This window comes from Fonsecaea monophora, assembly GCF_001642475.1.
Source record: "Fonsecaea monophora strain CBS 269.37 chromosome Unknown Scaff60, whole genome shotgun sequence".
Taxonomy (NCBI): domain Eukaryota; kingdom Fungi; phylum Ascomycota; class Eurotiomycetes; order Chaetothyriales; family Herpotrichiellaceae; genus Fonsecaea; species Fonsecaea monophora.
Genome location: NW_019173991.1, coordinates 31,898 through 51,673, shown reverse-complemented (window position 1 = coordinate 51,673; position 19,776 = coordinate 31,898). Strand labels below are relative to the sequence as shown.

The 19,776-nt window shown below is 52.3% G+C and overlaps 9 protein-coding genes across 9 annotated transcripts; 5 read left to right on the top strand and 4 right to left on the bottom strand.

Moving 5' to 3' along the window:
* Positions 1–477: 477 nt before the first annotated feature.
* Positions 478–2,076, bottom strand: AYO21_07609 (hypothetical protein; the record flags this gene model as incomplete). Its single annotated transcript, XM_022657563.1, has 2 exons — positions 478–1,727; positions 1,782–2,076. 2 exons carry the CDS (start codon positions 2,074–2,076, stop codon positions 478–480), a joined length of 1,545 nt encoding a protein of 514 aa, XP_022510101.1.
* A 767-nt stretch (positions 2,077–2,843) lies between these two features.
* Positions 2,844–4,868, top strand: AYO21_07608 (hypothetical protein; the record flags this gene model as incomplete). The annotated part of the gene is made up of 4 exons (XM_022657562.1): positions 2,844–3,233; positions 3,363–3,465; positions 3,526–4,120; positions 4,172–4,868. 4 exons carry the CDS (start codon positions 2,844–2,846, stop codon positions 4,866–4,868), a joined length of 1,785 nt encoding a protein of 594 aa, XP_022510100.1.
* Positions 4,869–5,693: 825 nt separating this feature from the next.
* On the top strand, positions 5,694–6,740 carry AYO21_07607 (spermidine synthase; the record flags this gene model as incomplete). Its single annotated transcript, XM_022657561.1, has 3 exons — positions 5,694–5,724; positions 5,795–6,364; positions 6,463–6,740. 3 exons carry the CDS (start codon positions 5,694–5,696, stop codon positions 6,738–6,740), a joined length of 879 nt encoding a protein of 292 aa, XP_022510099.1.
* A 671-nt stretch (positions 6,741–7,411) lies between these two features.
* On the top strand, positions 7,412–8,302 carry AYO21_07606 (hypothetical protein; the record flags this gene model as incomplete). Its single annotated transcript, XM_022657560.1, has 1 exon — positions 7,412–8,302. One exon carries the CDS (start codon positions 7,412–7,414, stop codon positions 8,300–8,302), a length of 891 nt encoding a protein of 296 aa, XP_022510098.1.
* Positions 8,303–9,761: 1,459 nt separating this feature from the next.
* AYO21_07605 (hypothetical protein) lies at positions 9,762–10,958 on the top strand (the record flags this gene model as incomplete). Its single annotated transcript, XM_022657559.1, has 1 exon — positions 9,762–10,958. The coding sequence occupies one exon, from the start codon at positions 9,762–9,764 to the stop codon at positions 10,956–10,958; it is 1,197 nt and encodes a 398-aa protein (XP_022510097.1).
* Positions 10,959–12,830: 1,872 nt separating this feature from the next.
* Positions 12,831–13,541, top strand: AYO21_07604 (hypothetical protein; the record flags this gene model as incomplete). The annotated part of the gene is made up of 1 exon (XM_022657558.1): positions 12,831–13,541. One exon carries the CDS (start codon positions 12,831–12,833, stop codon positions 13,539–13,541), a length of 711 nt encoding a protein of 236 aa, XP_022510096.1.
* A 381-nt stretch (positions 13,542–13,922) lies between these two features.
* On the bottom strand, positions 13,923–14,990 carry AYO21_07603 (hypothetical protein; the record flags this gene model as incomplete). Its single annotated transcript, XM_022657557.1, has 1 exon — positions 13,923–14,990. One exon carries the CDS (start codon positions 14,988–14,990, stop codon positions 13,923–13,925), a length of 1,068 nt encoding a protein of 355 aa, XP_022510095.1.
* A 637-nt stretch (positions 14,991–15,627) lies between these two features.
* On the bottom strand, positions 15,628–17,402 carry AYO21_07602 (hypothetical protein; the record flags this gene model as incomplete). Its single annotated transcript, XM_022657556.1, has 2 exons — positions 15,628–16,856; positions 16,907–17,402. 2 exons carry the CDS (start codon positions 17,400–17,402, stop codon positions 15,628–15,630), a joined length of 1,725 nt encoding a protein of 574 aa, XP_022510094.1.
* Positions 17,403–18,423: 1,021 nt separating this feature from the next.
* Positions 18,424–19,003, bottom strand: AYO21_07601 (cytochrome c; the record flags this gene model as incomplete). Its single annotated transcript, XM_022657555.1, has 3 exons — positions 18,424–18,448; positions 18,510–18,604; positions 18,659–19,003. 3 exons carry the CDS (start codon positions 19,001–19,003, stop codon positions 18,424–18,426), a joined length of 465 nt encoding a protein of 154 aa, XP_022510093.1.
* Positions 19,004–19,776: the final 773 nt, after the last annotated feature.

The following is a 19,776-nucleotide window of genomic DNA, read 5'->3' as shown; positions in this document are numbered from 1 at the left end:
CAGCCCGTCAACACCACAAGTACCTACCTGCCTACCTACTCGCGAGCTCGGTACTCGGTCCAGAAATACCAGGTGTGTAATATGTCAGCATGGTTGCTCCACTTGGTATCCGGTGGAGTAGATGTCAGAGTCATGGACAGGATGAAAGGATGAGCACGAAAAAGACCAAGAGGACGAAGAGGACGAAGAAGAAGAAGAACTCTTTGTTCCTCCTGCAGGAGAGGACTAGTGTCTGCTTGTTCTTACCATGAGATATTGGGGAGGGTTGGGTGGTTGAAAAGTCTATGTTCCTATACTTGTGAATACTCTGTGGTCGCAGAGGCTAACACATGATCTTGCGGGAAATCACAAAGGAAGCAGGGTCATTCCCTTCCTTCCCTCCCTTTATGATTACCGTCTCTAATAATGGTTACGCATCATTGATGGTCATAACTCTGGCTTCGACGCCCATATAGACCAAAGACAAAACGTCAAAAATCAGTGCTTCCTCGGCCGTAGAATGACATTATAGTCCCGATCCGGCTTGAGAATGGTAAACTCTTTCGTGCCCAGTACCAAGTTGGGGTCTTCGAGCTCAATGTCATATCTCAACAGCAACGTCGCAATCATCTTGATGATAAACTGGTTGGCCACGTTCCGCCCAATGCATTGTCGACTTCCAAAGCCGAAGCCTAGGAAACACGTCTTCATGGTAGCCAGATCAGCCTTCTCGTCGAGCCAGCGGTCGGGGTTCCACGTGTTCGGGTCGCGGTAGACGATGGGGTTGCGTCCGATGGTGGCGGCGGGCACCCCGACGTCGACGTTGCCCGGAACGTAGACGCCGCAGATGACAGCGCCCTGAGGTGGAGTCATGCGTGGCATCGCATAGCCGATGGGTGGGTGCATGCGTAGGCACTCGATCTCGGTGGCTTCGAGGAGGCTCAGCTTGTTCAGCATCGAAAAAGGAAGAGGGGTAGCGGCGTCCAGGTTGTCGGGGAACATCTCCTCGAGCTGTTGAAGAATGCGGTGCTTGACCGAAGGGTTCTTGCTGAGATAGTAAGTCATCCAGTTCATGGTAACACTCCCTGTGCTGGCCCCAGCCACCATCAACGACGACGCCTCAGCTCTCAGCTCCGGAAAGTCCATTCGCGCCCCTGTCTCTGGGTCCTGCGCCTCGATGAAACGCTGCATGATATCTTGCCTCGGCTTGCCACCAAGGGGCGCTTGGTTACGGTTATCCTGGAATCGTTTCTCCAATGCCTGTCTGGCATATTCCAAATATTCAAGTCGTGCTCCGTACAGCTTCTGAATGTATGGCGACGGTACCATACTGAGAATCTTCACATTGTACTTGCCGAAAGGTAGCATGCCACACAGATTGGCAAAGCGCTGCGAGAGTTCCACGAGCTTGGAATATTTGACCGGTTGGCCACCCTCGATGGCGCCAAAGTTGTGGCCAAAGGCAAGTTCGCCCATCAGGTCCATCGTAAAGAGCTCAAACCAGAAATAAATGTCAAAGGGCTGCTGAGTTCTCGCAAACTCGTCCATTTTCCGCAAAAAGATCTGCATCACGGCGTCGACATAGGGCTCGAACAGATACAGAGATTGCATGCTGAAGCCATGGGATACCATCCGCCGCTTTCGCGCGTGATTCTTTTTGGACCGGGTTGAGAACAAGGACTCTCCAGTCGTTGAGAAGGCATCGTACCAGCTTGACTTGCCAAACTCCTCTGCTCCCTTTCCGTGGCCTGGGATAGTTGTCAGCTTGACGCTCACTTGGTGAGCCACGTCGATTCACATACCATAGATGGCCTTGACCGCATCCGGGTGGTTGAATGATACTGCGTTGGGACGTGTCCTGACCGCAACAGAATCTGGATACTGTGCAAAGAGTTCACTTGCCCATTCGGCACGTCTTTTGTCCTTCAACGCGTTTGCCTCGGGGATGTCGGAGATTCTGGTTGTCCATGGGCCTGGGATCTTGCTCATTGGCGAGAAGAACAGCCGATATACCAAGAGGGCCGGATAGTACGCCACCAGGAGGAGCACGGGGGCCCAGAAGAGGATAGGACGTACAACAAGAGATGTGTCAGCCATGATTGCGGTGGTTCAGCCAGGAGGAGTCAGTCACCAGTGATTCAGCAACCACACACGAGCGTTACCTATTTAACGGAACCCTTTGAAATGCTGTTCGGAGGGGCGTTCTTCACAGTGAACACAAGTCACCACTTGTCCCAGTTATACACTGCGGCACTCGTCAGCTCAGTGGCAGGTTTCGGCAGTGCCACCACATGTCAGATGGAGAGGATTGAAGTGGGATTTCCCCGCAAACAGTATCCCTCCAGCCCCACGACTTTTGGAGCAGGTAGCGAGCTTGCTTGTTGATATTAAGGGGAGCCACGCGCGGAGTTTGACCGTCGTTTGTGGGGTCTTAGACTTCCGGCATGGCCATCAAGCCATGGGGAAATGCCCGACCGTCCGTCTCCAAGACCAGGGCCCTGGCTCAAGCAACGCCCACAAACGCCTAAGCCTTTAGCCCGCCTGCTTGAGATGAGAAAAGGGGGCAGAGTCATTGGTACTTTCCTTCGAGCTCCACAGGAGTCAGAGCGACCGGATTCATGGACCATCTAGATCCCAGCGTCAAACCCCAATGGGTGTAGAGGAGCGCTTGACTGCGTCCTCCACATGGTGAACATGGGAGAACAGGGGCCACGGGGTTGATCAGAGCCACTTTGGGGGAATTAGTAGCTGCTGGGAACAGATACAAAAACTCATGGTTCGTCTCACCCGCTGTCCCCAGATTTTTCATCCACCTACCCTTGCCACGCTGCTCCAGGTTGACCTCCGTCAGTATCGCTCCCACCATGCAGGAAACAGTAGAGCACAAGACAAGCGTGGACGCGGAGATCGAGGTTGCCCACAATGAGGGCCACGACCTTCCGACAAAGGGATATGAAGATCCTCACAAAGCTGCCCTCGAAGACAATCCTGAGCATGCCGAGAGGCTCAGTCTCTCGGTCATTCTTTCAGCTCTTTTCTTGGGCACTTCTTTCACAGGTCCGATCATCTTCGGCTTCATTCTCGCAACACCCATATTGGTGCAATTGAGTCAGAAGCTGGGTGGTGAAACCATCGACTTTTGGATACCTTCTGGCTGGGGCGCAGCCGCAGCCGTCGGCTTTTCCATTGCAGGAAGACTTTCAGATATCTTTGGTCGTCGTTATGTTATCCTTGTTGGACAACTCCTCACAGTCGTAAGTCTATTTTATTTTTTGCTGCAGAGGCCCGGTTTCGAACGAATTTCGCGACATTGATTTTGTTCCGTTCGCCCGTTGGCCTGTCCAACACACTGGATGCCAACGCTGATGTTGCCTGTGAAATAGATTGGTGGTGCTGTTGCATGCAGTGCTCAGACAATGAATCAACTCATTGCCGGCGAAGTCATCCTCGGAGGTTCCATCGGAACAGTATCAGTAGCCTATGCTGGTGAGCCTCCCTGCAGTGCTCAGTTCACTGCAAAGTCCAGTTGCTTATCTGTTTCAACAGGCCTTTCTGAAATTCTGCCCAACAAATACCGTGGCGTTGGCCTTGCCTGGACAGAACTCAACCTTGCGAGTTGGGCCATCGCCGGGACACTTCTTGCCAATGCCCTTCTCTCCCACGCCAGCTGGCGGGTGATGTATTATATTGCGATGGGATACGGCGGCTTCTCGCTTGTCGGCACGTTCCTTGTGTATTTCCCACCCAGCCATCCGCGTCCTGATGGCTTGACCAAGTGGCAAGAGTTCAAACAACTCGACTTCATCGGCACCGCCATGTTTGTTTCTGGCCTCGCTGTCTTCCTGTACGGCTTGAACTCGGGTGGTAACACCTATCCATGGTCAGCTGCAGGAACCCTGGCTCCTTTGATCCTCGGAGTCGTCGTGTTTCTGGGATCTTTCGTATACGACTTTACCGTGGCGAAAGATCCTTTGTTCCCGTGGTACTTGTTCAAGAGTTTCCGATCGTTCTCGTCACTGCTTATGCTTGTCTTCGTGGCGGGCATGGTGTTCTTTGCGGCCTCTGCGCTTAATGCGCAAACGATCCTCTACCTCTACACTGCCGACCCTATCAAGATTGGTGTATACTCCATTCCTTCTGGGTAAGTCTGCTTGCGGTCAAGATGCGAACGTCCTTGTTAACAATGCATTAGTGCTGGTCAGCTCGTAGGAGGCGTCATCATTCCGGGGCTTGTACACTATATCAAGCACGTCCATATTCAGCTCACCTTTTCTGTCTTTATGCAGACTCTCTTTTTCGGACTGGCCGCACTCATCACTCCCCACAATATCAACTGGGTCATGGCGGTGCAATTCCTTGCCATGCTTCCATTTGGATGGATCACGCTCAACTGCTACACGACAGCGTCGCTGCATGTGCCGCAACGAGACTTGGGAGTCGCCATCGGACTGATTGGCACTTTTCGATCTCTTGGTGGATCAATTGGTTCCGTCATCTTTTCGTCCATCTTCAATCAGATTTCAGAGAAGCAAGTCCCCCGCCGCATCTCGGAGGTTGCTCTAGCGGCCAATGTCTCGAGCACGACTCTACCAGACCTGATTGAAGCAGTTTCGCTGACACTGGTCGGTGTTCCTGGTCAGGCTGCCACCGTTCCCAGTGTGCCAGCAGCCGTCTTTTCCAAGTGTATAGAGGCAGCCCGGCTTGGATATGCTTACGGATTCCGTATCACCTGGCTGTCATCGATCCCTTTCGGTGTCGTCGCCATGTTATGCGCTGTGGCTGTTGCTGATCCTTCCAAGTATTTCACCAACCATGTTGAAATTCACCTCGAAAAGGAGATTGGTGGCCGAAAGGCCGGGGAGACGAAGGAGGTGGACGTGGAGCATTAATGGAAGTTCGCTTCAGCGGCATGTTGTTTACCGGAGCATTCTGTGTCATTAGGACCACATTAGCAAGACGCAACACGATAGGAGCAGTCGCTGTTGCCGTCCGTTGATAGGGTGCGAGAGATGGGTATCTCATAATAGAGCATTTATGCACCTTCCCATCCTTCGCCTCCTTATCCAGAACCACCGGTAACGCCCGGGAGTTTGGTGACACCTTGTGGCCAGTCGTTGTACCCCCCCCCCCCCCACCTTTTTCTTGGAAGCGATGTCCCCTCCCGTTCCAGTTAACACACTGTTGTGGCGTGTTCCTTTGTAGTTAGCCAGGTAAATCAAGGACTTGAACCGGGGACTGGCTGGGCCCATGGAGGTGGATAGCGAGTGGTGAGAGGGTCGAGGAAAGTGAAGCAACGAGTTGACCCTGGTTTATGCTCAGGGACGAATCGACATCAACGAATGGACGAGGGACAGCAAAATGTCCCCCCTTCGCCCCGCTCCGAAATGGAAAAAAAAAATAAAAAAAAGTTTTAGTGAACGTAACAACAGGATTCAACAGTCTCGAAGTCTGTCTGTCACACGACGGAGACTTGGGCATTTCACCAACTAGTGCAACATTACTTGCACTTGACTGCAGCCCCGACTCCGTCTAGGTTGTTGTCTGCTCTTTTTCTTCCTTCCGTTCTTCTTTTGCTCTTATCTCTTCACCAGGTACAATTCCTTGTACTCTTTTTGCTTCTCCAACAGTCCATTGACGGCTGCTGTCGTTGTTACCCCGCGTTCACTCACTCGTTTCGACATTTTCCCTCTCCGCCATTCAACTCGATTGCCATGATGTCTGAAATCACTCATCCTACAATTAAAGGTATGATACCTGCCTTTGTTGTTCTGTTTGAGATCTTGTACACGACCTGACTCGCGCGCGTTCATCACAGATGGCTGGTTCCGAGAAATCTCGGACATGTGGCCAGGCCAAGCCATGATCCTCAAGGTCAACCAAGTCCTTCACCATGAGAAATCCAAATACCAAGACGTCTTGGTCTTCGAAAGCAGTGACCACGGCACAGTCCTGGTCCTGGACAACGTTATCCAATGCACCGAGCGGGACGAGTTTTCTTATCAAGAGATGATTACACATTTGGCCATGAACTCGCACCCGGACCCAAAGAAGGTCCTTGTCATTGGAGGTGGTGATGGAGGCGTTTTGCGGGAGGTCGTCAAGCATGAATCAGTGGAGAAGGCTATTCTCTGCGATATCGACGAGGCTGTCATCCGCGTCAGCAAGAAATACCTTCCTGGAATGTCCATTGGATTTCAACACCCGGCAGTCGAGACCTTTATTGGAGATGGCTTCAAATTCCTGGCAGACCGCAAGAACGAATTCGACGTCATTATCACTGATAGCAGCGATCCAGAAGGTCCTGCAGAGACCCTTTTCCAGAAGCCTTACTTTGAGCTGCTCTATGGAGCTCTGAAAGACGGTGGTGTCATAACTACCCAAGGTTGTGCGCACCCATCTCCCTACACATTTCTTTGAGCTTCAGATGCTCTGTTCCCACATATGCCTGGAGAAGAAACACGCTAACACATATTTGCTCTCTAGCCGAGAACCAATGGCTTCATTTGCCTCTGATCACCAAGTTGAAGAAGGAGTGCAAAGAAGTTTTCCCAGTAGCAGAATATGCCTACACCACGATCCCGACCTACCCCTCCGGCCAGATTGGTTTTATGGTCTGCTGCAAGGACGCCAACCGCAACGTCAAGGAGCCATTGCGATCTTGGAGCCCCGAGGAAGAAGAGAAACTGTGCAAGTACTACAACAAAGAGATCCACCGAGCGAGTTTCATCCTACCCACATTCGCCCGGAAGGCATTGAAGTAAATCGACGCACTCAACACGAGGCTTTCTATGCAGGGCTTTTTTGAGGTTTACAGGCATGATACCAGGTTGACTTTGGGTCTTATTGTTTTAACGCGTGGTTTTGCCGGCGGCTTTGTTTAAAGTTTGCCGTTCCAAAGAGCAGGGACGGGAGGAAACGCACGCCGATGGCAACATAGAGAAAGAGCAATGAAATTTTTGACATGAGGCGCTTACGACCTTTAATGATAGAAGAACGTCGTCGATCAGCGATTCATGTTTCGCTGTTCTGTTTGTTCGGGAGACGATGCCCAACCAGTGGCAGAGGGGGAACATGGGAAATTTCAACAATGACTTCACAGTGGACCACCAGGTGATGTCATTACCATTTTTCCAGTGACAACAAGTGACAGGTAGCCTCCTCGATGATTCAATGGCAAGAAACATGAATGGTATTTCTTTCGACGCTGACATCTCATCGTGGGAGCTCTCTCTTCTTCCTTCCTTGACCATATCATCTCACAACTTCTCTGGCTTCCAAGACACCTCAGACCCAATTCCTTGCCTAAAACTACAAAAGGTCGACGCAGATATCAAGTCCCCTTTTTCACAAATACCCCAATAACCTAACGTCATCTACATTGAACACGAAAAAACTCCCACTTCCTTTCTGAAGAATTTTTACAGAGAACAAAATGTCTTTTGCAGCAAACCCCCGTGCCCCAAAACCCGACCGGGACAACATCCCCCAAGAGCCAACAGGGCCCGTGGCGTCGGACTCGCTCGCGGCCGAATCGCTCAAGAACCGTGGCGGGTTCACCGAAAACACCTCCGCGGCGCCGCTGGGCGTCCGGGGCGACCAATCCACGCTCAACAACACGGACACTTCGGGGGCGACAACGTTGCCGCCTGCCGAGTCGGGGAGTGAGCGGGAAAAGAAGAATGCCCTGGGCGCAGGGGCTGATGAGAAGGGCGTCGCTGGATTGAAGTACCCCGAGGCAGCGGGGCGGGCGCAGTTTGACGGCGCACACAGTGACCAGGGGGCTTATGTCGGTGGTGGGCAATCGAATAGCAGCGGTGGCGGACAGGCTAGGCCAGCGGGCGCGAGTGACTTTGGTGCCTCGACGACCACCTCGTCCTCCACGCGCGGTCCTGATGACAAGTTCATCCGATCCGGCGCGGACATCGACAATTCCGCTTCGAAGGGCAATACCACCCAGACCAGTGGCGCCGGTGGTCCCGCCACCGGCACGGGGGTCCGTCCCCACGTCGACGCCGCCCCTGGGTACGTCTCGAGTGTGACAGGGGATGCCGTCCCCGCGGGCACGTTTAAGCCCAAGGGCGCCAACCTCGACGACGCCGACGTCTCGCAGAGCATACCGCAGACAAAGACCTTCACGGGCGCCATCGGCACGGTCAACGACCCAGGCCGCCTCGCCGAGCGCGAGTTCCTCGGTCGCAACGACGACCCTATCGGCGAGCTGGGCCAGGCTGGCGTCGAAGGAGGCCGAGCGAGGCAGCAGGGTCAGGACAGTAAAGCAGGCGATCAGGGCCAGTATGGTGTCCTGCAGAGCGAGCGGGCCTAAGTTTCTATCCATTGGACGGTTGTCATGCCCTTGTTCAGAGATGACCGTCGTTGTTCAGGATGGCGTGCCAGTACCAGTGCGTACGGAGGCGGGGTTGGAGTGGATTTGGAAGTCATGAAAGAAACCCCGGGACTTCAGTCAAATCTTGTTTGCCCAAAGGGAGGGAACAAGGGAAATCTGGGGGAAAAGGCCATTGATGAATAGTTGAAGCAGCCTTCGACTATTACGTACCTCACAACAACATATTACATGTCATATATTGAATAGTGCATAATGGCATTCAGCATCCTGCATTCCTATCCTGACCTGCGTACTGATCCAATCGACTGGTTTGAGTTGGCTACTGCGGTCGTAGATTGTACAGCGTCACTGTGTCGTTTTCCTCAGGGAAGTCTCTTCCAGAGACCAAGACAGAATCGAGTAGAACAGCTGGTGGGCATGAGTACAATACCTACTCGAGTCATCCATCCTTTTCAGACGTGAAGTCTACTTCGTCCTCGCTCATTCATAAAGTAATTCTCCATCTTCGGTCGAGGTCATAACCTTTCATGGCTTCATCTCCTGCAACGTGCAGCGGCAGCAACCCTAACCGTGAAATATCTTCCTAGCCAAGCATGACCGCTGCACCTGATCGGGTTGTCGCGCGTGGCCTTGTGCCTTGGTGTTGTGGGATGTCCAAATTCGGCTCATATTAGATTCATTGCCTGCAGGTGTCGTGCATCATTGTTTCCGAGGTGGGCTATGGTTGCGAGCAGAGGCTGCCCGACGTTCTTGGTGCTCGGAGAGAGACACAGGTTGTTCTTTGCAATAATTCCATAGTCCACTGCCTAGACTGCTGAGGATCAAACCAAGAAGGGATCCAAAGGTCATCCAGCACACGATCGTCTCGTCCTGGAGGGTCCGACAACAGCTTCGGTTTGATGACAGAGCCTGTCCTCTGGCTCGTGAACGATTGAGTTTTCCATGTCCTTAAACAAAAGGATTATCTCTGGAAGAGGTAAGCAGCCCACACTTCTCCCAATGTCTCGAACACCAAGCTCACCAAGTCCTCGAGTTAAATTGGCTATCTGGGTTGTATCTATTCCCTCCTGCTGTTCATTATGCAGCTCTGAGTGCCAGACCTACCGACGACCTTCCTTCGCTCCCACGTCACATCCCCTCGATGTCGCAAATCCTGCCCTTCACTCACGACGACGGAAGTCGAATTGGGACTCCGAAGGGGGTCGTCGCTTGTAAAAGATGCTCACACGTAAAGACAAGCCTGGAGTTTTGACCAATCAAAAAGATGCCAAACATTGCATTGTCATGGGAAGGGCGTGGCAATGGTAGTGTGATACGAGCCAGATACGTCGGTCCACCGAGTCCTGCGACGAACGCACTCCAAGCAGCTCATAAAGCTGTGGCCCAAAGTTTTGCATTTCCATGATTTCTGTACCCTGATCGCCAGCTACAAACAAAAATGTTCCCCCTCGTCTCACTACCAGATCCACGAGACTACGATGTTGATTTCGAACTAGGGTTTGTTGCCGCGAGGTCGACTGAGTTGCCAGCATACTATGCACCCTGGTGCAACCTCCTCTCGAATCTGCCGCATCTGCTTGAGGCTGAGGCTCTTCAGGCCCAGGTCAGCAATCTCGAAATACTCACGACTGATCATCTCACGACCTCTGCGCACTGGCAACGTGCATATGTTGTCCTAGGGTTTCTGACCCAGTCCTTCATCTGGCAGGACAAAAGAAGGCCCTCCCAAGTCGTTCCGGCTAGCCTCGCCGAGCCTTTTCTCGAAGTCTGTAGCTATCTCGGGACGGAACCCGTTCTCAGTTATGTCGGACTCTGCCTGTGGAACTGGATGCAAAGAGATCAGGAGATCCAGTTGCCCCCGTTGCTGGCTCTGGCCGACTTTGGGGCCATCAAGTCTGTCGCTTCTTTTACAGGCACAAGAGACGAAGACGCATTCAATCTAGTGCCAGTGATGGTCGAGGCTCAGGGTTCCAAGCTCATCAAGTTGATGCTGGATACAATCGTTGCAGACCAAAATGGAGAAATACTAGATTTGGTGTCCGTCTTGGATGTTTGTGTGAAAACACTCACGACCATGAGGGAAACTCTGTCTGTCTTGGACCGGAATTGTGATCCAACCTTCTTCTTCCAAAAGATACGCCCGATGCTCGGAGGCAGCTCGGGTGCAGAAGAAAAGGGACTCCCTAATGGTGTGTCGTTCGAACGAAGTGACGGATCTCGAGTCGTAGTTAAGTGCGTTGGAGGCAGTGCAGGACAGAGTTCTCTCTTCCAGCTTCTCGATCACATGTTTGGTGTCCGCCACGAATCCAAAATGCTGCTCGAGATGAGGGCTTACATGCCAAAACGGCACAGGGACTTTCTCGGAGCGGTTGAACTCATACCTTCGTTGCGGGACACGATTGAGCGACGCCCGGAGGACGAAGAGTTGGGTCGTGCCTTTCAAGGCGTCCTCGATGCATTTCAGAAATGGAGAACGAAGCATGTCAGCATCGTGTCGAGATTTGTTGTCCTGCCCGCAGCAGCTGAGGCCAAGGGCAAGCCTGTTGAGCAGCAGAAAGGCACGGCTGGCTCGCAGCCGATTCCATTTTTGAAAAAATACAGGGATGAGACAGTGTTCAAGCTTCAAAATCAATAGGATCTGCTTCTCGAAGGGAGAATTCCTGCAGAAGTTCTTGATCCTGCCATTTTCTATACCAGCCGCCAACGACCTAGGGTAGACTTTCGTAGGGCGAATCCCGGCACTTAATAACCGGGGGACGATCCAACTGGAGAGTCGGCAAGACATTAGGGTTTCTAGGCGACGGACTTAAGCTCAGGAGCGAACACACGGGCATCCACGACTTGTTCTCTGATTTGTGGATGGAAATGCACCACATGTCTTGGACTTGGTCTGACTGAAAGGTAAATACATCACAAGGCTGACAGCTTCTCCATGACAAACCACCCAGTCGAGCCGTGCATGCGTTGCACGGACAAAGATATCAATGACAGTGCATCGATTGCGGCCTCTTGTCAGCTAGATATGTCACGCTATGAATTGTCATTATTGGTTTCTGCCTCATGGCAAAGCCAGCGCTGATACATAGTTTCAATTTTTCTCTGAGCAGGCAATTTGGAAGTTGCGGCTGAATTTGTTCTCGTCCTTTTTGCTCTTCTCTCGCCGACCTTCTTCACTACGGCTCTTTGACTTTAGCCTTCGCTTGACAACTTTACAGGGTGCGAAGCAAGAAAGAGGAACTGGTCTGCAAAAAGGGGCGATGGAAAAAGAGTCCAATCCTAGGTGTTTTGCATCCCTCCAATATCCTTTCGTCCGCCGTCTCGGCCTACAACAATATATCGTTTCTGTGCCAGCGCATGCGGCACGACGAACGCGTCCATGCTATCATCGAGGACAGCGCATGTTGGGGCACACTTTGTTGTCAAGTATCGGGCACGCATCCGACCATGCAGGCGAAAATATGCTCGTCGTTCCGGCAGAGTACATGCCCGTCAGTTCCGTCAACCCATGCCCTTTTCATTCTCCCCCTCGAATTCTGGTATGAGTATTTATCAGCAACATCAGACTGGAGACTAAGGGCTGGTCAAAGTAGATGTGAAGACGTCACTGATCGAGGACGGTGACCGGGAGCCATTCCAGAACAAGACTATTTCCGTCAACGTCTTTCAGGTAGGCACTGCTTGACCGACGGGAAGCTGGTATTCCCTGGTTGAAAAGGCATGTCGTCCAGAAGGATCTTCCCATGGGGTGCCGTGTACCTGTGGCCTAACTCTATCGGCAAGGTTAGACGGCTCCCCTTGAACTTGCAGCATTGCTACGACCACGTATTCCCATTAGTTATGTTTTATCAATCAATTAAGTAAATAGAAGAAGAAATTGGCATCCCAGCGCACGCGGCTAAGACACCAGCAGCGGAGACCAGAAACAAGCCTCTTCGAAAACAGCGTGGCCTCCATCTGACCCCTTGGAAATGATGGGTGCCTCCGAGGCTCTGACTACACTGTGACCCTGCCAGCCCTGCCCGACGGTATACCAGCCTTATGCGGTGGAGTCAAGGAGGGTCGGGGGACCGAGTCTCATCGTTCGAAATAGCTAAGCATGTTTTATTCTGGTGAGGATATTGATCAGCGGTATACAGTCCCGGGGTCAGGTTCGGCCGAGTTCCACATTTCCGCATCTGGCATCATGGCCTGAAGTGGAAGTATAGGCTCAATCGGGTTTCGCTCCACATACCCCATATTATACCCGCTCCATATACATTTCCAACCTCCATTTCAAGGAGTACCCCTCGCAAGTCTTGGATTGCATTTATCAGCAAGCGTAGTCGATGGTGGGCATTGCCCTTCTGGTTTCAACTATATATTCTTGTGAGGAGGCAACAGCAACGTCGACTTTTTGCTTGAGTACCAGAAACAATCCAAGCGGCAGAACGTGTTCGTGTTCTCTTCATTCTATTTGCAAACAGTACTCGCCCGCAATCCCCAAGTTCAAAGTCTCAGAATCGGAATCATGGCTCCCTTCCACATCGGCGCGCTGGTGTACAACTACCAGGCAATCGACGTAATTGGTCCCTTTGATCTGCTCAACTCTTCTGGCAAAGCTCTCCTCGACGCTATGAGCTTTTACATCCCGATCGACGAAAAGGTGCTTGCCGACGCACCAGAGTTCGTTTTCCATCACATCGGCGAGACCCTGGAACCCGTGCACCTGCTCACCAGTTCCGTCACCATCGTCCCCAACACCACCATCGAAGATTGCCCGGAATTGGATGCCCTGCTTATCGGTGGCCCCAATGTCGCCGACTTTGAGCTTTCCCCAAAGTTCGCCGATTTCATCCGCCGCCACGTCGCCGCTGGCAAGCTTCTCTTTACCGTCTGCACCGGCGCCGGGGTGGTGGCATCGACCGGAGCCCTCGATGGCCGTTCGGCCACAATCAACAACCAAGAATTCCACTGGACGAAGAAGCAGTACCCCAAAGTTAACTGGACAAAGGACAAGAAGTGGGTGGTGGATGGAAACATATGGACGGGGAGCGGTGCGGTGGCGGGCATGGACATGATTGCCCACTGGATCAAGGAGAAGTATGGCTTGCATGTGATGACGCAGGGAACGAGCGGGCTGGACTATGAGCCGAGGGACATCGATGGGGCATTCGATACCGTGTTGAAACAGAGGTACGATGGCAGTGGGAAGCGTTTGCCTGCGCATGTATTCCCATGATGGATTGCCAAATCAGTCGAGCAGTGTCTAGGGCGCTCTAGACGCTAGAGAAGACGGACGAATGCGTTAGCCAATCTCGTAGATAAAAAGTTCTCCGTTTACTGCTTACCATGTTCTTCCCGAATCAAATTCATTTTCCTCCATGATATTATTGTTATAAGCCAGGTGATCGATTCAGTCCCCTCTGCGAGCCCACTCTGCGGACTAGCAGTGGCAGTCTCAATAGTGTATGTGGACAAACAAGAGATGTGGAAAGTCGGAATAGCATCGAGGAGGGGGCACTGGCAATACTTGGACAATGCATAGATGCTCGAAATCCTCGGTATCGGTAGCTGTCGCAGAATCTGAGGGTTTGGTCGAAGTACGACATGTCTGGCAAAATCATCCCATGCTTGCACTTGTCTCAGCACTCAGAAACCCATCCAGGCCGCTCATAACCTCTCTAGCAACACCTCCGGCAAGCACAGTGTTGACCACCTTCTTCAGTAGAGTTCTCTTGACGCCGCCAATCCTCGGCCGCCAAACACCAGGCACATCGACTCCTTCTTGTGTCTCGCCGGACAATGGCACGCCCTTCATGGTATCTCTCGCAGGAGTGTCGATCATCCGTGTCGCCAGCAGTTGCAACTCCCCATCCGTCGACGTGTTTCCCACACTGACGGCGATGACACTGTCCGCGACGGCAAGTTCCTCTCGGCTGGGATCGAAAATGATATTCTCGCCGACCACGACGACAAGAAGAGTCACAGGAGGTTTTGCGCCGGGCGCTGTGGTTCGTGGATAAAGGTATGTGCTCGCCATCCAATCGTCATCTGCAATAGGGTCTTCTTCTCCCCCGCTCTTAAGCTTTGGAATACGCGTGTCACGCAATGCCAAATGTGTCGCCATACTCAAAAGCGGGAGTGGATAGCTTGCAAGCCCATTCGGTGAAATCAAAAGGACATCGATGTAGACGTGCCAGTGCCATCGGGAATTGATGATCAAGCTGTCCTGCAGCGACGTAGCGGTCGTCGAAGAGGACAGCGCCAGCGGTTCTCGAAGCATCTCCTCCAGGAAAACCAAGTTTGGATCGTCATCTCGGAGGCCAGGGAGTGTGAGGGTCAGCGACACCCACTCCGGCTTTCCCTTTCCACGTTTTTCACCAGAGTCCCGGGACTGCCCGTCTGCGTCGATGTCCATAGCGCCATCCTCAGATTGTGTTACGCGATTCCCCGCGACAGTCTTTTCCACCTCGAGTTTGACGCCGACAATGGCTTCGCGGCCATCGCTGAAACCGACGTGTGCGCTCCCGTTCACGGCAGGGAGGACGCCCGTCTCGGCTCTCAATGCTCGAAAGTCGGTCGACAGAGGGCGCGCATCCGGCCGTAGAGGAGGAATCGAGGATAGAGAGGTATGTAGATAAGCAAGCTCGGCTGGCGAGAATGGGAGGGAATTGGTGAGAGAAGGCATCGTAGAATTCAGCAGCGTGGGGGAAATCTGTAGAGGCCAGGCGTTAAAAAGGCTTTAGAGTCGTCGGTTCGAGAACAGCGGGGTGGAAGGGTCGAACTCCAAGCGTGCTAGACCCAACAGAACTAAAGAGCAACAGGAGGCACCAGGCCTGTTGTAGCGGCAGATTTAGTGAGTTTCTTGTGGAATCCGACGCCCTCTGCAAAGAAAAAAAGTCCCAGTTTGATATCCGGAGTTACGATTGATGCATAACAAGCTAAGTCCGACGCCAGACTAAACACAGGATGGCTATCATGCCGCCCTTCTCGGGTTCAGAGGAAACTGTGAAGCAATTCTACAAAGCGGCGGCTTTATTTGCGGCTCAATGACTACTTAGAATCTACATGTCTACGCAGGACGGCACAACGGACAGGTGCACACTCATGTGGGACACACACACAACATGGGCCAAGATGGGACGAAGAAGGTGGTCTGTGTAAGTATTTATGGATATTTTACAAGGCTAATGCCTTAAGCCACCCGGCAAACAAGCACATAAAGTGTCTAGAACCTCGTAGCAATATAGTATCTCTCCGTCTAATCCATACTAATCCATACACCCTGTGATATTTATACTCATTCAATCATGGAACCAAGAACGTCAACCGTCGAGACCGATACCTTCCATATCACCGCTGACGCCTACCAGCCTTGTCCGGCCGGCTTTCGCCCCATAGACCATTTCCATCAATTTGCTCTTCTGCTTTTCTCGGACGCCCTTGAGGTAGTCATACGTTCCCTCGAGCCCTCGGACCTGCTGGTCAATGACGCTGGCATTGTCCACAGTGACCGAATCATTCCTTCTCACCAAAGGGCTCACCAATTTCCTGCGCAAAGTTTCCAAATTCACTTTTAGGGTCTGCAGTCTTCCGTGATGCTCCATCAATAGATGCTTGTTGTTGACCGTCCTCGCTCGTACGCTCGACAACAGCTGCTTGTTCTTCTCAAACTTCCTCAACATGGCTGCGTTTGGACCTATCACCCTGGTCCAGAGCGATGACAGGAGATCATTTTCGAGTCGTTCTTGGGTATCGGTTTCTCGAACCACTGTTCGTTGCAGGTTCAGGAACTGTCGATCGATCGATTCAAACAGCGCGAACAGTGCTGCAGAGTGCGTCAATTCGCTGTTAATCGACTCCTCGAGCACATTCACAAACTCGTGGAATGTCCTCGTTAGGGTTGCCCGGGCTCGCTGCGGCGAACTGGCCCCAAATACGTCAGTCAGAAATTTGCCTAGCGGCGTAGGCCCTCTGGATGTCTCGAGCAATCCTCCTCGGTTGAAGATGCCGTGTAGGTGATCGAATATCACACCAGAGAACGATATCCCTTGGGTCGACGTAAGGCCTTCCAGTTCTCGTTTCGCCCAGTCCATGACAAGCAAAATGCTGTCGACGTCCGAGTCCACATCAGCGAAGAACCGAGTCAACTCTAGGCCAAGTGTTTTCAAGCTCTCCGATAGCTCGTCCAGGGAGCGCACGATCAATGGTGCTGAGGTCATGTTGGCGCTTCTGACCGACTCACCCAGATCCCACACTGCCACACTCGTCTCTTGCAATGCCGTGATTTGGGTGTAGCCATTCTCCGAGTAAAAAATCAAGGGCTCAAATGACTTGGCCAGAGTAGAAACCTTGACCAGGTCGGGCACAGGAGGTGGAATCGGAGGAACAAGGATGATGCGCAGCAGCGAAGCTACCAAGATGGTGGTTATAATTGATATAAAAGTGCTTGACTTCGTCTTTGTCATGGCGTCGAATTTTCCCTGTACAAAGTTGAGAAAAGGCACGAACGGTTCTCGATGCTGCACTTCTGCTCGGAGTTGTAGGCGAATGTCTAGATCACTGTTAGTGAGATGACCAGACTCTATCATGGGCACCATTTACAATTGTTTGGACTCTCAGGAGGCATGGAGTCTGCTTGTTCAAACTTTCCCATATTGGCTTCATACTGTGGCTCTACCTCCGGAGACCGCTCCCTCACCGGGGAGTCCGTCCCTGCCGGCAAGGGTGTGTTCACTGCTATGGTGATATCCGGATCTCCCTCGGTCGCATCTTGGTAGATTTCTGGGCTGGTTTGTCGCGACCTTGAGGGACTTATCGTAGGACGTAAATCATATTTCCCGTACGGATCTTGTCTGAACCATCCACTAGCATTCGAATTGCGACTTTTGAACCCCGGAGGCGACCATGGCAAGCCCGCGCTGGACTGGTCGTCAAGTTCACTGTCTCCCTCCTCTGATCTGAACCCGGATAGAAGGGGTGAGCGTCGCTCGTGTTCTTCGAAATCTTCGATCGAGGCCTCCAACAACGAATGCGCATCTCCATGCAATCTTTCGGCGAAGTGGTCCTCCATCGGCGGCGAGGGCATCATGGTAGCCATAACGGAAAGCAGAGGGAACGGATAGAGAACATCAAGCTGCGCAGAGCGCAGAGGGAGAGGCGGGGTAAGAGGCCGACAATAAGGTCACCTCCCAGAATAGTCCTCTTTGTACAGAACCCTGTCACTAGGCAACGATTGAATGAATGCAGTCACCTTTGCGCAAGCCACAACTATTGTTTCAGATGAAAGAAACCAGGATAAAGGGACGAGGAGTCCATAATAATGTTAGAGAATGGCGAAAGGGGAAGTCCATCTTCTGGAGAATGCGGGACAGCCCAGCCACTTTCTCACAAATGCGATCATCCGAAATCTAGGGACGGGGCCTATGCTGGCACGACTGCAAAGAACCCTTGAGAGGGCTGCGTCAGGCAACTTTGCAACAGGAAGGACGGAAGAGGAGAGAAATGATGGAGGCTGGGACAGCTGGCAATCGTGGTGTCGCAGTCTAGAACAGGCCGCTCCACCAATCACAGCCCAGAACACGGTCAAGACCAGGATTCTTGATGCAAGGGCGACACGCCCCGGCCGCATCTTTAGCTTCTGTCCATGCGGCAACGCAGCTCCATAATTGGGGGCAGTGACTTGCGAAGCCAGCTCAGAGAGAGGCTAGCTGGCTTATCAGCTCAAGGCGGGTGGGATCGCGAGCTCGTCATGCGGCGGCAGGGCTGCGCATCTGGATCATCTCAAGATCCGCGAGGAATGGCTGAGGAGAGAAGAGTTGCTTGATTGTCCATCCTCTGCAGCTAGCTGTGCCTGTTTCACAAGGGGAAATGCAGGTACGCCTTGGAGGGTCCAAGCAATAGGAGGATTGTGGTTTTTTATGTACAAAAGGCTTCGTCTACCGGCTTCTCCGGCTTCTACCGTCCCATCCCACCCGGCTTATTGGTATGCAAGTCCAACATTCAGATTAGGTAAATGTGCGCCTTCGTTTCTTTGATGATACAAGCAGCCGATGATCCCGAAGAACGTCGAAATGAGCGCACTGTCAAGCAGTTTGTGCCAACTAGAGGAGAGATCGCATCTACTTGGTCTCCTCGCGCAGCCAGCTGGTAAACAGTCAGTACAAGTAAAAGAGTACATTGCCATTGAGGCTCAAGGGGTACTAACGTGATCAGGTCGTTCCTGTCCTTGCCCTTCTTGAGGCCACCGAAGGCCATCTTTGTGCCGGGGATATATTTCTTGGGGTTCTCGAGGTATTCGAACTGGACAGAGGTCAGCATCGACTATAACTATATGATTCGACGTAATGAACTCACCAGAGTATCCTCCTTCCACGTAATACCCTTCTGCTTGTTCGCATCTGTGTATGAGAAGCCCTCGACGGAGCCAGTCTTGCGGCCGAATAGACCGTGCAAGTTAGGGCCGATCTTGTTGCCCTCTGATTCAACGACGGAGTGACATTGCGCGCATCTCGTCTTGAAAAGGTTGGCACCCTTCTTGACGTCACCTGGAAGAAGCGATTGTGAGCTTATATTCTTTGCGTCTTGTTGCTCAGATTTCTTTGCAGTCTTGTTCGCAGCAGCTTCCTGTTCTTGCCGGTGTCGGGTCGCTTCAAGCTCGTCGAGCTCATGCGGGAGGTAAACCAAGTATGACCAAGCCATTGTATCGACAACCTCAGATTCTAGTATGGGGGACTGAGAACGTGGTGGTTGTATCGCGCTGTGATCGTTCGGTCATGGTATAATTGTTGGGACAGAGGCTTCCCAGCTTGAAGAAGAGCTGGAAAGCGGCGCCGAGCAGTCATGCGACTCGCAGTGAGGCTAGGATGTGATACAAGGGTGCGAAGTGTGACCGTTTGACAGGTAAAAGCGTTGCGTGAAGCTGCTGCGAAGCTGTAATGGCCGTGAAAGCACAGGATGCACTTACCCTCCTTGAAACCGTCGTCACCCTTGGCCATTTTGAGAACACCGAATAGTCTGAAGTAAAGAGAAAACTGATATGAGGACGGCTGAGGTAGCTCTAGGGAATAAGATAGCTTGGATGGTTGTTGTCAGAGCAAATAGTGAAGATGTTGTTCGGAGCAAAAAAGTCGAAGGGGAAGCAAGAAAAGAAAAAAGGTGACGCCGATGAACGACAGACGAGGACCCGAATCCACCACAATCCACTCGCCAGTCATTTTGCCCACTCTGCCACTCAAGCCATTCCACAGCGACCTATTGTGGCTGTTCCACTGGTTTTCTTCCGGACAGCCACCTGCGAATCACGATGCGGCTTTTGTCATCGGCAATTTTCGGGACTCCAACTCACTCAGCGCAGGCTGCGCAGGTAACAAGTCGGAACACAACACCAGCTGCACTCTCGCTCAAGAACCCGTGCCTGAGCCAATTTATGTTTCTAAATTTCTCCCCTGGGCCTGCCTTCTTGATTCCAGATT